This window comes from Coturnix japonica, chromosome 18, assembly GCF_001577835.2.
Source record: "Coturnix japonica isolate 7356 chromosome 18, Coturnix japonica 2.1, whole genome shotgun sequence".
NCBI classification, from domain to species: Eukaryota; Metazoa; Chordata; class Aves; order Galliformes; family Phasianidae; genus Coturnix; species Coturnix japonica.
The window spans coordinates 7,963,410-7,980,070 of NC_029533.1; the positions used below are offsets into that span (position 1 = coordinate 7,963,410).

The following is a 16,661-nucleotide window of genomic DNA, read 5'->3' on the forward strand; positions in this document are numbered from 1 at the left end:
TCTGAAATGAATAACAGGAACCGATGGAATTTTCAAGAGAAAAAAAATAATAATAATAAAACGCCCACCATAAAAACTAATTCTCTATAAATAATCTCAATCAGGAAAACCTTTACCCCTGAGACAGTCCAAGGCTGCCTTTTTAGTAGTTCTTTCCCTTGTGACAAGAGCAAACTTTCCCATGCCACAAATCATTCCCATCAATTATTTTGATATAATCTGAAGGAAAGCCACCCTACCATTGTAATGTACCCCATCTTTGCAGTCTCAGATGGGGATATTTCTTCATACTTGGTTGGAAGCATTTACAGAGCTTGGAGCCAGCAGTTATGATTCTCTGTTTGCTTGTTCAGACTTTAGGCCAGCAATTTCATTTTTTGTAGTTAGATCCGTGCTTAATTGTCTTCTCAAGCTTATTGTGTTCATGCTGGTGTCTTCTTTTGGATCAGCTTTTCCAGTAACCATTGTGTTCCTAGCTTACATCGCATCATTCACACTGCAGGAGAAAGATGTTCATCTTCGCAAAAGGGAAGTAGGAGAAGGTCCCATGGATGCATACAGTGTTGCTGTTTCTTCAGGAGTAAACGACTTGTTTTCTGTTCCCTTGATGGAATGGCCTTTCCTTTAATCTCTTGTGAAGCTGTCAGTTCCTTCTAGAAGCTGATTTAGTAACTAAGTCTGAGCTATGAAGAGTGCTGTTTCCTGCATGCTACAGCAGCCTCTCTTTTTGGATCATACCTGTCATTACATTAATGTCACAGAACAAAGGCAGTTTCAGATTCATCATTAACAGCTCCCAACTTTGCTGCTTTAGTTACTCAGTTTCTTATTCTATTGCTGTGGTTGCAATGAAAGGAAATTGTTTGACTTGAAAGCAGTACCCTTCTATGAATACACATCAAGCCTGTTTTGAACATATCTTAGGAAAAATAAATAGTTTCTCTTCAGTTTCACTTTATTTGAGGAAGTGGTTGTGTACGTAGCAAAGAAAATAAAAAGCTAATGGGCAGCTTTTCAGTACTTTCTTCACTCTTTGGTAGCCTGGGGTGAGATGTATTTTTCGCAGTACCAGGAGATTTGTAATCCTGCTTTGAGTTACTGACTGTGTGGGCTTGTACGGCACAAAGAATTCCAGTAATAAACCTCATTCCTAGCCTACGCTGTTGGTTGTACATCTTTGGCAGATACTAGATCCTAGAAAGGGGTAAGCTTTGTCTCTGATGAGCATCAATTATGTCCTGAATGTACTTAAAGATGGGAGAGGGACCTGAGAAGGGAGAAAGAGACCTATCTTGCACTTCTTATTACAAGAGGATAGCTTGTAGATACATCATTGCTATGCCCTTTGATAATAAATTGAAGAAGTAATGATTAGCTCCTGAAATCATACGAACAGTAAAGATGACTTGCAAGCTGGATGATGAAGGCATAGTCAGGGAAAGACTAAAACACGCCCCAGACAGCAATCCCATTTCCATTTTTACAAAGCATGCTGCCCTGGAACTCGTTTTGTATTGTTCTCACAGTCAACAGTGCAAAATGGCCCACAGCATTCCACTGTTTTTGTTGTTTTATAAAGGATATAAGAGGGTTCTCCAATGCAAGGTGAAAGGAAATGAACATTTCATCTGTAATCTGCTTCTTATAATGCCAGAGGGCTATTGCAGATCTCACCAGCACTCCTGTTTGGTATTTTTATTAAAGTCAAGAAACAAATGTTACAAATTTGACTTGGATCTTACTGTTTCTAGCATTCTATTCACTATAGGATGGAGTTGGACTGAAGTGTATCTTGCTCGTTGTGATTGTGGGGTTATTGCACATTGCAAGTAGAAGTGGCTAGAAATAGAAAAAGATTCTCTTTGAACTACCACAAAAGAATCTCAATGAGCTGCTTCTCTATATACCCTTCTGAAATTACTCTAGTTGCAAGTTATGTAGTTCTACTAACTAGGAACAAATGACTTCTTATGAAAGACTGTCACCTATAGAGAAATCAAAACAGCCATGTAAAAAATGTAAAATTGCTTATACCAAGAGGCCGTCATAGTCTTGTTTGTAACAACCTGGCATGAGATTTCATCCTTCTAAAATGGAAGAAAGGGATTTTAAGATATGTTTTGATATGCTATAAAATTTATTAAACTAAAACTATTTTTTTCTTACTTTTAACTTTCCTACTACTGCACAAGTTAAAATTACAGTTTTCAGTGAATATGAGGTATTCAGTGCTGACAACTCGGAGTCCATACAGTTTCAATATGTTTTCCCTTTGGCAGCCTTTCCTTGACAATGCATTGTTTCCACCCAAGCATCTTATCAGGATCCAGAAGCTTGTCTCATTGAGCAAACACAACAATTTTAATTACATTCTTTTCATTGTAAGTCAAAGTTCTGAACTTCGATGTAGAAATGGCCATAGTCTCCAACCTTGACAAATTTTTACCATATGGTCTTAGGATCTTAATAGGAAACCATCTGTAGGCCATCTGAGAGCCTTGCTATTTTTTATTCAATAAAAGACAAAGACAGCCTGATCCTGGCTAGAGATTATTGGCTTACTGAGCCGCACTGCTCTTCTAATCTTGTCTCTGAAACCAATAATCCTAGACATTCTCAAAACTATTTCCACCCTGCTTTGCTTCTGATTCTGGAGCTTTTCCATTGTTACAATCTTACCTCATTGTTACAATCTTACTCCATATAAACCAACGACTAAACACAGGGCCAGACCAAAAGTCACCATGTCACTCAAGTGTATCCTTGGCTTCACAGGTGAGCTGATAAGAAACTTAACCCATTTACCTAATGTTCCCACATGTCGTATTTCTATATTGTTTTAAGTTGTCTGACAGAGGCTGAGCCTCCTGCATGGCACTAGATGGCAGTAACCTATTACACATCCCAGAGAAATAATGAATTCATGGTGTCGTTAGTTATCTTTATTGAGAAATGTAAACCAAGCACAAAATAGAACTAGATTTTTTTCTGAGTCTGTTTTGGTTTACAGTCTGAATTGATCTAAGATGACCACAAGCACTTGGTCTAATACTCAAATGTATATCCTCTTTTCAGAGCTGTGCAGTGTGGCACTGCTGATATAGTTCTGAAGGTACTGCACTGAGGTTTCTGATTCACTGAATTCAGTGAAACTGCTTGGTTAAATTTCCGTATAATACCCACACAAGAATTTACCTCTATATGTGAGTGTCTGAATCCTCTTGTAGACTTGAGGAAGTGTCCTTCCTAGGCACTAACACACCCAACTCAGTACATGCCTCACCTCCAAGTCTAGAGGAGGATGGTTACATGCTGCTATTTATTAGAACTGTATTTTAGCCTCTGAATAGCATGAATTAGCAACATACTTTTTAAACCAAATCACTTTTTTTTTTCATTTTTTTCTGGTTATTTTCCAACCTCCAGTGAAACATCAGGAAAGTATCAGGAAAAGGAAACAAAATGCTGATGTGACTTCTCAGATTAAAAAAAAAAAAAAAAAAAGATACCGCATCCACATTGCTTCTGTTTCCCCAGATCCCTGCTATTGTAGTCTGCACAGATCAGTAAGCTGTGTGTGCCCAGTTGTGCCCTTTGTTATGCTGTACCTGTGACCCTTTCCTAATGCTTTGATATGCCTTCCTGGTTCTACTGTGTTTGGGTACTCAGTTTCCTGTAGTCTTTCCTCACTACCAAGCTGTATTTATTGCCCTTTTCCAGGTGCTGCTTTGCTCTTATTTACTTCATGTGCATACTTTTCTGAGTGTAGGTATTTTTGATTTACTACCCTTCTGCCACATTTCAGACTCTGTAATCCTATGCTTGCAGTCTCTGCCAGCTGACCAGGCTGCATGTGCAAGGTCATTGTGTAAGACAATGAGGATGCCAATTTAGCAGTATCATCTACTGGGCCAGAACACATGGGTTTTGTTTCTCAGTGTCCTCATGTAGTCAGTATCTGCTCTCTTAAGTCTATTAAGTAAAATCCTATTGTGCAGAATGAAAATGCATCCAGGAGTTTTATAATACAGTAAAATGCACTAGAATTGACAGACTTAAAAATAATAGGTTAGCAGACTAAGATCCTTAAGTATTATGGTTATGCTTTAATTTCAGAGTGGGAAGCAAGTCTAAGTTGGTAACTCTCTGGCTAAGATGTCAGAAGGTCAGATCACACATTAGGATTTGGGCTCATCCCAAGCGTTGACACAATACTGGAGGGGGAAGGGAAAGGAAAAAGCATGTAAGAATAAAAGGTGTCATATTAGCCAGAGAACACTAACTGGAAATATCAACTATTTGACCAGTCTTGGAAACTCCACTATGGAATCCATACAGCATTACTTTATGTTGCTAAATATTGAATTAGGCTGGTAACGAGAACTGGATCTAATGAAGATTCCACTCACCAACCCTAAAAATATACCCTTAATATTAATTTAATTGTAATTAAATATGATGCTGTGTATGTTCCCATCTGAAAATAAATAAATAAATAAACAACTGATATCTACCCATCATAAAAAGATTCAGAGGAAAGTGCTAGTCCTCTACTCAAACCGTATTTTCAAAATAAAGAAATTTTGTGTTTAAAAAAAAAAAAAACAACAAAAAAACTAGTCTGGAAAATATAAGTTAAATACACGTGCTTATGAAATGTATGTGGAAAAAGAATCATTTTTATTCTGTGATGCCTGTAATTGTATTTGGTGGTCTGGCAGGTATTCCTAGGCTTGTTTTTCCTGAAATACTTCTAAGGGTCCTTAGAATACTTTTTAACTCTTATTCTCTACCTTGCTCCAAGTGGATTTCAAAGTCCTTTTTCTAAATTGCTAACATGTCTGTCTGTCACTGTACTGCATTCATCAAGCTCATTTTCCAGTGACAGTGCTGTCCGCTCTATGGTTCCTAGAACTGAATCTTCTGTGTTATCAAGGGTCAGTTTATCCTTGTGCTACAAAGAAACCCAACAAAACATTGGAAGGCAATGTACTTTCTCACATGCCCACCTCGTACTCTCAGACAATGGGCCCTTTCAGTGTCGATGTAATTTCCTACTGAAGAAATGTTCCTACTGTTTGTTTTTATTTCAGTAGGTGAACAACATCATATGAGCCATTCACAGTATTAGTGGGTTGGACAAGCAATTTTGGCTTCTTCTGGGATCATGCTCTCCATTCAAATATGCAGCTCAATTATATGAGTTCCATACTGAGAAAATACTTTAACTTTTAAAATGCACAGCAGTAGTCTGGTCTTAATAAAAATGTTTAAAACCCACTCTTAAACCATAACTCCAAGTTGTAGCTGTACATGAAACATTCTCTTACAAACAATTATGCACAATTTCTGCCATGCTTTGGAAGATATGTATGTGCACTAGGGATATTAAAAATCAAAACCCCTACAGCTCTAGGTGAAGAATGGGAAGGCTTAATACCTTCAAGATATGCTTAGACAGAAATGCAGTGAGCCTTGCAACTTAACAGCAGGCATCTGTTTGATTTATGTACAGAACGTAGGAGTAACCTTTGGCTTTATGTATTATAGAAACTCTTGGAAGAACTGCTACAATCCAAAACTGGAACAACACAGACGAAGAAAATGATTCATTCTCAAGGTTTCTCTGTAGAGAAACTCTGTAAGAGAATTAAGTCTGGGGGGAAAAACTAGATCTTCCAGCACCACATTGTTTATCTAAAGAAGACAGACAAAGGGATAGAAATAAAATCACTTAAATCTTTATGTTATGGTTACTTGTGTTTAAACTGTAGGAACATCTTACAGTGAAGAGCCGTTCCCCTTTAACATGTTCCTGTCTTACTAGAGGCTACTTCTGTGATCTAGAGAATAATGGGTTACAATCAAGTTCTCAAATAGGAAATACCTAAATCAGTAGGGAAAATGTGATGTTCTGTCTTATGAGAGTGTATGTGTTCATATGCAGTCCTAATTAGTATGTTAATTGGCAGCTGAAGAAAAATATTAGAAGTGTTTAAACAATAACTAGATTTACCATTTTGGTCAGGATTCCTCCTATGTCTACCAGAAGTCTACATCTTCCCCCCATCTTCCCACATTTTTCTGTTCCACTCAATTATAAAAAGCCAATGACCTGCTTGAGAAATAAAATATCAACCAGATGTTTCCTGAGCAAAGACAACTTGTGTTTCCCTTTATGCATCATCTTCTGAGAGGCAGAACTAGTGACTGCACATCTGACATCATTCACTGTGTTGACTTTGGGTTACTCAGAATCTTTCCTTTACTTAACCTTCCAACTCAAATACAATAGTTTACAGAGATCATATGGAAAGAATGGATTTGAATGACTAGAATATGATGTGGAAGAGTGGTTTATATTCACTCTGCTACAACAAAGCCATTTGCTGTCACAGTCATGAAATAATAACTTGAAGGGTGGAGGGCTATCCATTTTCTCATACACATTTTGGCAGGATAGAGTGCTGCATGTTGCCCAGTATCAGTCCTCATGGAAACAGGAGGCGGATGAGCAGTAATGTCAAAAATGTACAAAAAGGTTTTTAGAAGAAATGGTAATTTTAAAACAAAATTAATGTAGGAGAATAGACTTTCTGCAACTCAAACAATGCTACATTCACCGCTGTTCATTCTGAGAGCACAAACATTGAACTCCATTTGTAGAAAAGCTGGTGGCAATAGCAAGCTAATCTTCAGGAGCTGTGTGAACAAGCTGCATGGGAAGGAGGTGCCATTCTTTGACCTCCGCACATAGCATTTGTGCACAGCTTTTACAGCAGATACATTTCTGTTCAATCGATCCAGAAAAGTTCATGATTAATTCTCATGAATCCAACTTTTGAAGAATAAGTGGTTTAGAAATAAAACAACACATGACATCAGCCTGTCATTGTGACCTGCCCAGCATATCCAGTCTTAAACATGAGAAACTAAAAAGAAAAAGAAAGAAAACAGTACAGATACAGTGATGATTTATTGGAAACACACAAAGTATAAAGGCAACAACTTCAACCTTTTCTTCTTTAGCAATGTAAACTTACTCCATCACAAGATTTGTCCAGCAACAAGATTAGATTTAGTAAAGATGCAAAATATTTTCAATCCCTGAGACTAAGGCTCTGTCTCAACCTTGCTGAACTCTGTCATTGGTGATGTAACAGAACGTAAGTGCTATGAAATGTAAGCAGCTGATGACGGTATTATCTTATTGGTGACTAACTTCCCTTGGAGGAAGCAAAGGTTTAGTAAGATCCAAGGCATAAACCAACACCAAAAACTCTTTCCAATATTAGAGGTAGATTTTATCCAGTGTGTAACATGATAGCCATTTTGTAAGTGCAGAACTTCAGGGATTAAATAATTCAGATCAAATGTGACCTATGCTCTTTTAGAATAGTCACAACAAGCTTTTTGCATATCCTTCAAGAAAGCAGGCACACCGCTCTGTAAAGAGAGAAGCAGACAAGTCACTTTTGTATAATGCAATTAAAGAAATGTATATATACACATATATATGCATACATGCACATATTTACATACATATATTCTACTCAGCATGCAGCGGATAGATTGTTCAAACAGAGTAGCCAAAGGTAATTGCATCATCAAGCTTTACTTACCTTGGCAGCCCAGTTGACCAGCCACGATGGAATCATGCCACCGGGATTATCAAAATAGTACATATAGACTAGAGATGAGAGAGAAGTCATCAGAAAGTTATCCAAACACAGTCTGAGTATTAGCTCTAACATCATGTGATAGGGACTGCCAGGGCACATGGCTGAAGCACTGCATTCAACAGTTTTGATCCATGTCCTTTACCAGAAAAACCTCAAACCTGTATTGAATTGGAATTTGAAACATGTATAACATTTCCTAGTTAATCTTGGGGGAGCTCAGAGAGTGATAATATTGATTTATATTATTCTAAACTAGTTTAGGCAGCCTGTTTTTTTTTCTTAGTTTGTCTTTAAAGGACTAATCTCAGTCAGGATCCACTCTCTAGGAAAGCCCTGTCTTCTGTAGATCTATCAAACGTGATACTCAAATCATTTCTGAATTAAGCAATTTCCAACCAGCATCAAATTCTCCTCAACTGATCTGGCTGGTAGGAAAACAGGTATGTCTTCGTTGTGTAGCTCATTCATTTTAACACTCTGAAAGCTCAGTACATACAACTTTTGGCAACTGCTTTTAGCTTAAAATCTCCACTCTCTGTCTTCATACATTTTTTGTTAATACAAACATTCTTAGGCAACACGATCACACTTTTTTAACCTCTTACCTTTAGATCCAGTCTTGCCATCGCTTTCAATTGCCAGACTTTGTTTATAACTCTTAACTCTGATAATACCAGGCTTTTCAGGGCACTGAGGAACAGACACACTTTGAGCTAACACAACCCAGATCTTCCGCCCATCAACATCCATCTCTTGACATTCACGAATATAGACATACTGTATTTCAAGTTGAGGAGGCATGTCAAAACAGTGTCAGTTTGACGTGTGATGAATTGACAGGTGAATTCCATTACAAATACCAGTTATTTCTCACCCTTCTGCATGATTCAGTCCCACGGAGTAATAATTCAACTACGTGAGATTTAGTTGTATGTGGGAAGAAGAACCTACACTCTTCTTCATGCTGTACATATTGATATGGCATGAGGACACACTTATGGTGTTAGATCAAGTGCAGAAGAGCAGTACTCAGTACACTGTCAGGATTCCTGGATGACAGGGTGATAAAAACCACAAAAAGGAAGAAGTTTGAAAGGATACATCTCTGTTTGAGAGAGGAAAAGGGTACTTCACTTCCCAGTAGATTATCTTTTCACCATCATACGTTTTCTCATACAGTTCTAGAGTTGAAAAAGATTGTTAGGTATTTTTCACTTCCAGTGCAAAATTGACATGAACGTAAAATTGTAGAAGACTTAACAAAATAAATCTGTAGCAGAATTGTTCATGGAACCAAACACACAAACACAGGTATCCTGGTTTTCTGCTTCTACTCAAATTCATTGCTGCTAAAAGCAAAAATAAAAAAGAACATCGTAATTCTGGAGGAGGACACAACCAAATTCCTTTTCAGACAGTTATCTCATTCAAAGCCCTTCCATCAACCTCACTGCTAAGGCAAGAAGAGTGTACAAGTGGCAGATTCCTTCCCTAAATAACATGCTCCCATCTAGACTTCCATTAGTACACTCTGCAAGTCAGCTGTCATCCACAAAACCAGCATCTCCTCCAGAGCAGAGCAATAGCAGCTGCTTAAAACTCCCAATGCTGCAATAAGCCACAGTGTTATGCTTTCCAGCAGAGGTCACTGGAGTATTGGCTTATTAGCTTTTCTTTCATTTTTAATTGTAGAGCTTTCCTTTTACAAACATAATGTTTACGCTCTTACAGGGTTAACTGCTGTGCAACGTTGTTCTTGGAAGTACCAACGCAAGTCTGAATTTGCAGATGAACATATCAAGGGCAGCCAGGATAAAAATGCCAGCTCTGCAAACTTTATCTAGTTTTTATTTCAAGGGTGTAGCTTCCCCCAACTGCTTCCTTTCTTTTCTCAAAGAAGGCGTTACCAAATGCACTTAAAGACTTCTGAAGTGACTCTAGCTAACACGTCTGATATCCAATTTAATGGCATTTGTGCATTTGGAGCCCAACTCCATATCATTTTGTTTCATTAGGGGAAAAGCAGCCTTTGCTACAAGAGAGCTATTGCACATTTAGACAAATAACACCTTTACTCATTTAGAGGCAGCTTCTGAATTGTGCCCACTTACTGACGTGAGCCACATAAGTGTCTCTCTGTACAAGTACAGCCAAATCCATTAGGGTAATCATTCCAGTAGAGCTGCCATAGGCTTAACACATATAACAATTAACATTTACTTGGTATGTAACACTATTCTTTGTTTGGCAAGACACGTGTTGCAGTTTTATTGGCCTGAACCCACTTTAGGCACAGAATTAAAATGGGATATCTTTAAAATAAAGCAGTAGAAGCTGCTAGGAGCTCCAGCATAGCAAATGATGCCAATTATGTGCTTTAATCAACATGGAAAGAATTTGTTCCAAAAGGAAGCTGTGTGGCAGTGACACGTTACCTGTTTCATGTGAGTGTTTACTTGTGTATAAAACAACCTTATCTCAAAATACGTTCATGTCAGTCCAGAAGTCTTTTGACAATACAGATTTAAAATGCCTTTGAAGAATGCTTTAGTGGGAAGAGTCAGCATGGGCACAAAGCTGGCTTTTATACCACCTAAGTCAGCTTACCTTTAACATACTGATCCCACTGTTTCCTGAACTCTAAATCCATATAGACTTCTGCACAGAGTTTTGGGGGACAGTCAGCAAGACCACCAAAGATTTTATACTCATAAAGTCCTGATTGCTGTGGAAACAGAATAGGGAGAGGAAAAGTCACACAGGAAAGGGAAGTATTCTGCAGCAGAGAGAACAGCTGAAGGAAATTAGGTGGGGCACATACTACAGATATACTCAGGAGCCATGAAAGCAAGTGTTGAAAAAACAATGCAAAGATTCAGTCTTTAACCTCTCGACATTATGCATGAAAGTATAAATGTAGACAGGCTGGCCTGACCAGCACAATGGTTGTTCCTTCCCTTACACAGCACTCTTTTAATTCATAAGTAGTTCCAAAGGGACATTTCTTCACATATTCGCCCCTTCTCATATCCAATAGCCAGGGCAGCCAGACTAACTCCTGACAACATTGAGGCATATCAGAAGATGAGCATTTAATTGTTATGGCAGAGTCTCTGGGCCCTATGCAATGAGCATAAGGATCTCATTCACTTCCAGGAGGTTCCCCAGTAGTACATGACCTGGAAGAAGCCTTCCAGCAAGTTTGTTATGCGTGTACTGGAGGCTGTGTCACAAGAAGGCTTTACAGTATTCATGCATATACATAACATGCACATATATCTGCCTTGAGTACTATTTGTTAGCTATTTTCTTTGTGAAGGCTGCCCGCACTGAAGGGGTGGGGTGCAGGATATCTCCAACACTAACTGATGTTTCTCCTAACATATGGAAATGACATCTGTGCCTGTAGGGCAGCGTTGCACTATTGTTAGTACCAGCTCACAACTACACTCAAACAATGAGAGTATTTTAAGAACACAGTGTAGGAGTCAAATTCAAGCAATCCTGGGGAAAGGGAAGGAAGGATTGTACAGCATTCTCTTAATGAATGGTTGATCTTCCCCTCTTCATGCTCTACAATTCAACTGTAGAAAATGAAGTTTTAATGTAGCGGAAGACAGCAAAGGGGCCAAGAAGCTGAAGCTGTTCATCTTTGCTGTAGCACCAGTGAAGCATCAATCCTTTGCTTCAGTGTTGAACTGTTCAGCACGGAGCTGGTAGCGATGTAATTTACTGTAGCAGAGCTCAGGAGCTGCTACAAAGCACAACTGCTCCACGACCTGACTTAACACACAGATTGATACCTTACAATTGAAGGCAGCCACAGGAGCCACATGGGCTCAGACAGTCCCTTTGCTGCCTTTAGCCTTCAAGTTCTTGAACCACAGCTCCAGAAGGATCAAGCTGTTGTAGAAATGATGCCATGCTTCTCTACCAACGTATCTGTTCCATTGCTGGACAAATCGCAGCCTACATCATTAAACAACTTTTACTAAAAAACGTTTTGGCTTTACTAGTAGCATTTTGATGGAGTATGAAATAACAATTCGTGCTCTGCAAAGCGAAACAGCACATTTCACAGCAAGTAAGTGAGCCGTTTACTAACGCCGTTTGATAACGGCTTCACGCGCATCGCCGCTGCCCGCCGCCGTTTGGAAGAGCGGTGTTTACAGCAACAGCAGAGCGGCTTTCTCCATCAGCAGTTAATAGCATTACGCTGCAAGCCGCTTTCGGAGAGCCGGGAGAAACCGAGCCGGGGCGGCAGCGAAGGAACTCGGCCTGACCGCAACCCGGGCACGCAGGGCTCGGCCCCGGGGAGCCGCGCTGCCCGCCCACCTCGTCGTGCAGCCGGTAGATGCTGACGCCCATACTCTCCACCAGGAGCTGCCAGGGCGGCCCCGGCGCCGTCTGACCGAGCTCGCTGCAGGCGGCCAGAAACTGCTCCTCGGAGAAACCCCGCGGCGACGGCTCCTCCATTCTGCGCTCCGGGAGGAGGAGGAGAAGGCAGCCCCGGCCCGGTGCGGGGCGCTGCGGTGGATCGAGCCCAGCCAATGGCCGCCCATGGCCGCCGCCCCCCCCGCGGGGCCGCCCGCCCCCCACCCCGGGCCGCCATGATGGAGCGGGGGGCGGCGGTGATGTGCGGGGCTCATCTCCCCGGGTACGGAGTGAGGCTGCTGCCGGCGGGCACATCTTCTCCCCGGGGTGTAAATTTGTTCGCAGCTCTGAGCTATGGGGCTTCCGCAAACTTAGGAATAGCCTGCCTGCTGCAGGAGCCCCGTGCTGGTAACTCCTGTGCACCTGGCAACGTGTCGCTTTTTCCAGCTCCTGCCAAGGAGCTGCCTTCTTTTGACAAAGAGTCCACTTCTGTCACCCGTCCCTTCCAGTTCTGCTCAATTGGTTTGCAAGCAGAGCGTGGGGATTCCTGGATGCCGGCCTGAGCTGAGCATCACATGGACACAACCTGGGAGCTCCAGAGAGCTGCTAGGAAAGGGCTGGTGGCAGAGGGCAGGATGGTCCTCACTGCGAGCCCCCCCCCCCCCCCCCCCCGATTTACTTTACCTTTCAGAAATATTTCTTTAAGTATCTGCAAAGAAATGTGAGAAATTGCACGATTTCTTAAGGAGTTTTGTGCAACAGAACTGACTGCAGCTCTCTATTATTGTTGTCATGCAGTGAACGTTGTGCATGAGATAACCCTGTGTGGCACTGGAGCCCCCGCCTCCCCCAGTCCTTGTGGAAAAAGTTATTTATCTCATAGGGCTGCTCTAGGGACTGAAGTTTTGAAAAAGGAACAAATACATGACCTTTTTTCTTGGTAAATAAGGAGTGGTGCTTACTACGAAAGCACAAACTGTTCTGAAAAGAGGCTTTATTTTCCATTTTCATGCTTGTTTATGTGTTATTCTTTATTGCTTGTATTTGCCCTTAGCCTAGGGACAGAAGTTAAAATGTGATCCCAAACCCTCTGATATCCGCACTGCTAGAGAGAGTGGCTGTAGGCTGGGGAGAGTTTTGACACAGCAGAAACGTTCCCTAGAGCTCTGCTCTGATGGACAGTGGGAGAGTGACTGTTTCAGGGCAGCCAAGCTGCACACTGTTACTCAGGACAACCTGGGTACAATACAGACCTGGCCCACATAGGAGCCAAGAACCTGGGTGCTAACAGAATGGAAACAGAGGGGTACTATCCTAGGGCAGAGGGAGAATTTGGAGAGTGCACAGATGACCTGACCCACATCCTTAGTGTTCCTTAGGTATGTAGCTGCTGCTGCTTCCAGAGGGAAGCAATATATTGAAGGAAGATTGCCAGTCTGAGCCATCGGTGGGATTAGTGCACCCAAAATGCCCATCTGCTTTTTACAATGAGGGTAATCTGTGCTAATTCCACCCTAGCACCTAACCTTTCTGCTACCAAAATCAACACTGAGTAATCCATTGAACTGACTGTGTGGAATCTCACCAGTAAACTGGAGAACTCCTCCCTCCACCAGGAAATCATACACAGCCAACTACGACAGCAGTGAATGCTGCATTGATGTTTTCAGGCCCCAGATGGATTTCAGTGTTTGTTTTGGATCTGAGTATTCATATGTGAGGGAGCACTACCAGCCATACATACTGTGCTTTCCTGCATCTGTCTCAGTGTGGCACTGGTGCACTTCAAGACATCCACAGAAATGGAATAAAGATGTGGGATTTGGATGGACTCGACTGCTGTGCAGACATTTATGTACCACTGTCATTTTGTTTTATTCAGTGCATTCAGATGCTCTGCAAAAGTGTTGAGTCGTCCTGCCACACCATTTATACAGTGTGCACGTCCAGCTTCCTGTTATATGCAGCCAAACCAATTACATTCTTCTGCTGCTGCTGTTTTATTGACTGCACTGTGAAAACGCCTTTCTTACAGCTTGTGCTAAGCATGTTCCTCACCCAAAAAGCTGCAAAGTAACAGCAGCATCTCCCACCACAGACATACATGGGTTAGGCAATCTATTTTTGCCTCTGATGTTCAATTCCATCTCTTTCATTTGTTGTGGTTGCTTATGATTTTTAGCTATGGCTTTTCAGAGAGGTGCAGAACCATGGGGGTGGAGGGACCCCTGGAGATCCCCCAGTGCATCCCATGCTGAAGCAGCTCCCCAGAGTAGATACACAGGAAAGTATCCCAGTGGATCTTGAATACCTCTAGAGAAAAGAAAGTAAAGCTCTTCCAGTGCACATAAACTGGGGTGGAGGAGTTAATGAATTTGCTGTCAGAAGGCTGTTAATGGAGCTTGGTAGGAGCCAATAGATGGCAAGTGGTGCTCAGGAAAAAAAGAAAAAGTAAAAAAGAAAAGCCTGCTGCAGAGCTGTGAGAAGAGATTGCACCTACTTAGATCCCAACTGAATCTTTAGGATCCCACTGCAGTGCTCTCTAACAGCAGCTATGGTGATGCTGCACTGTCTCATGTTTGCTATGATGCTTCCTCCCAGCTCAGCCAGAAAGCTGCATCTTGGCTGAGGATCCAGAGGTTCTGTAACCCACTGCAAACTCAGGATTTGGCTTCTGGTGTGTGGCACAGCCCTCCGTTAATGAAAGGCATATCTTCCACACAGGGAATGCAGCTCTTCCGCTGTGAGTTTCATGTAATTATGAAATCAGTAGGAGAGGAGAATAATTGTTTTCAGTCCCGGATATCTGCCTTCTTCAGTTCTGCAGGAAGATTGAAGTCAAGCAGGGCAGTCACAGAGCTCCAGTGCTCTGCAAGATAATTAATGTTAACCAAAGCACTGGTAGGATCTAATGAAATTCAGAGAGCATTCCTTTCTATGTTCCTGATCACCAGAGACCAGTGGCACATCCAAGCCTGACTGCACAGAGAGGTGATGTGCACAGCTACCAGCCAGCAGTGCTGAGCCCTGCCGAGGTGCTGGAATCTCTTAGGAAGAGGAGAGCTAAAGTGCTCTGTGTGAGCTGGACATTTGGTTCTCTGGCCACGCTGGCTTTGTTAAGGACTCTTTTCCCCATCTTGAACCACACGACTTGATAAGGATGATTTTTCCAATGCATTAAGCATGTTGAAAGTTGCTTTCTTAAAGTTCCAGGGAGTGCTCTCAACCGGTGAGTTGTGTCCATGCGTGGGCTTAGGGTTACAGGAAAACTCAGTGGAGGGTTAAGGAAAAGGCAAGAAGAACACATGGAACAAGGAGCCCACAATGGTTGCAGTTCGCCAGAGGAATGAGTCACTGTTTGCTGGGCTGCTAAGGCCCAGGAGACTCAACAGAAGCCATGAAGCACTGCAAGTGTGTCTCAGTAGGCAGAGCATTGCTCAATGTAGGAGTAAAGCTCTGCTGTCTGAACAGGCTGCGGGTGTTCCAGAATCACACACGCTTCTCCCTATTGTCCGAGCTGAGCCTCCTACAAAGCAGCTGTGTGGAAGCCAGAGAGAGGAGATTTTGTCATTTGGGGCAGGTCCTAAAGGGGAACCGTGCAGCAGTTAGACATGGCTGGCCAAAGCTGTGAACCTGTGAGCCCTCGCTGCAGCTGTTTCTTAGTCCTGCAGCTTCCTCAGCTATTTGCACTGGATTCCTTTCAGGTGCCAACCGTGCTGCTTTGGGCATGTTTGGTTCTTCTGCCCCTGTGTCCCTGTATGCTTGGAGAGCCATGCTGAGGACAGCACGACCTTAAGAAGCAGAAGCAGTCAGTCATTCATTCTTTAACAGTCAGAGGGGTGGATGCCCTCTTGTCTGCAGCCCCTCTGTGCCCCACAGCTACAAAGCCACTCTGGGGAAGAGCCCACTATCCCTCCTCCACAGAGGGGATTGTTCTTACTGCTTTCCATCACAGCTTTTCTGCTCCACAGAAAGGAGACAATTGCCCCGAGCACAGGAGAGGATTTCTAGCCCAGTGTTACTGCTGTCCTTCATACAGAGACATGGAAATCCTGAAGGCTTATGTGTGCTTCAGATTGGTTCCTCAAGAATCACTACTGGGAGTTCTTTGGTGTAAAGCTTTCAGTGTTTTTATGTAATGCTTTCAGCAATAAACTTGGCATGGAAAAGTGAAAATGTAATAATGAAACCGTTGGTGGAGTAAGCATGGGAGGGAGGCCTAATATCAACACAGGAGGACCAAGCATCACACTGGAAAGACTAGAGAGGAATTGATGTAATAGGAATGGGGTGAAATGCAGGTCACGCACACGTGTGCTAACAGCAATAATTTCTGATACAAGATGACAAGTGGAGCCAATGCTGGAGAGAAATCCAAATACACTGAGCTACCATGGGATGATTGTGCAATGTTGGTGTTTGCGCTTCCATGCAAAACACAGATGAAGGCTCATCTGGAAAACCAATGATTGCAAATAAGACTGCAACTGATTTCTATCTCTTAATACATTATAGGGCTAATTAACAAACATCAGAAGATCAATTTCAGCCAAAGGCTTGTTCATCCATGCATAATTGAGAATATTCAGCTACAAACAACAGAAA

At 41.9% G+C, this 16,661-nt stretch overlaps 1 protein-coding gene across 1 annotated transcript; it reads right to left on the minus strand.

Annotated features, from left to right (window-relative positions):
• Positions 1 to 6,957: 6,957 nt before the first annotated feature.
• Positions 6,958 to 12,249, minus strand: PCTP (phosphatidylcholine transfer protein). Its single transcript, XM_015880184.2, has 6 exons — positions 12,018 to 12,249; positions 10,290 to 10,407; positions 8,784 to 8,863; positions 8,288 to 8,459; positions 7,623 to 7,690; positions 6,958 to 7,446 (listed from the first exon to the last, which is right to left on the minus strand). Exons 1-6 carry the CDS (start codon positions 12,156 to 12,158, stop codon positions 7,381 to 7,383), a joined length of 645 nt encoding a protein of 214 aa, XP_015735670.1. The 5' UTR covers positions 12,159 to 12,249; the 3' UTR covers positions 6,958 to 7,380.
• Between the last annotated feature and the right edge of the window lie 4,412 nt (positions 12,250 to 16,661).

Bases quoted from the DNA above. Each gene is read 5' to 3' on its own strand.
- PCTP (XM_015880184.2), bottom strand. From the start codon at position 12,158: ATGGAGGAGCCGTCGCCGCGGGGTTTCTCCGAGGAGCAGTTTCTGGCC. The intron at 8,864-10,289 runs GTAAGCTGACTT...TTTCAACTCTAG, and splicing joins GTGGGATCAGTATGTTAAAG to AACTGTATGAGAAAACGTAT. The intron at 7,691-8,287 runs GTAAGAGGTTAA...TCTCATCTCTAG, and splicing joins TGGCAAGACTGGATCTAAAG to TCTATATGTACTATTTTGAT.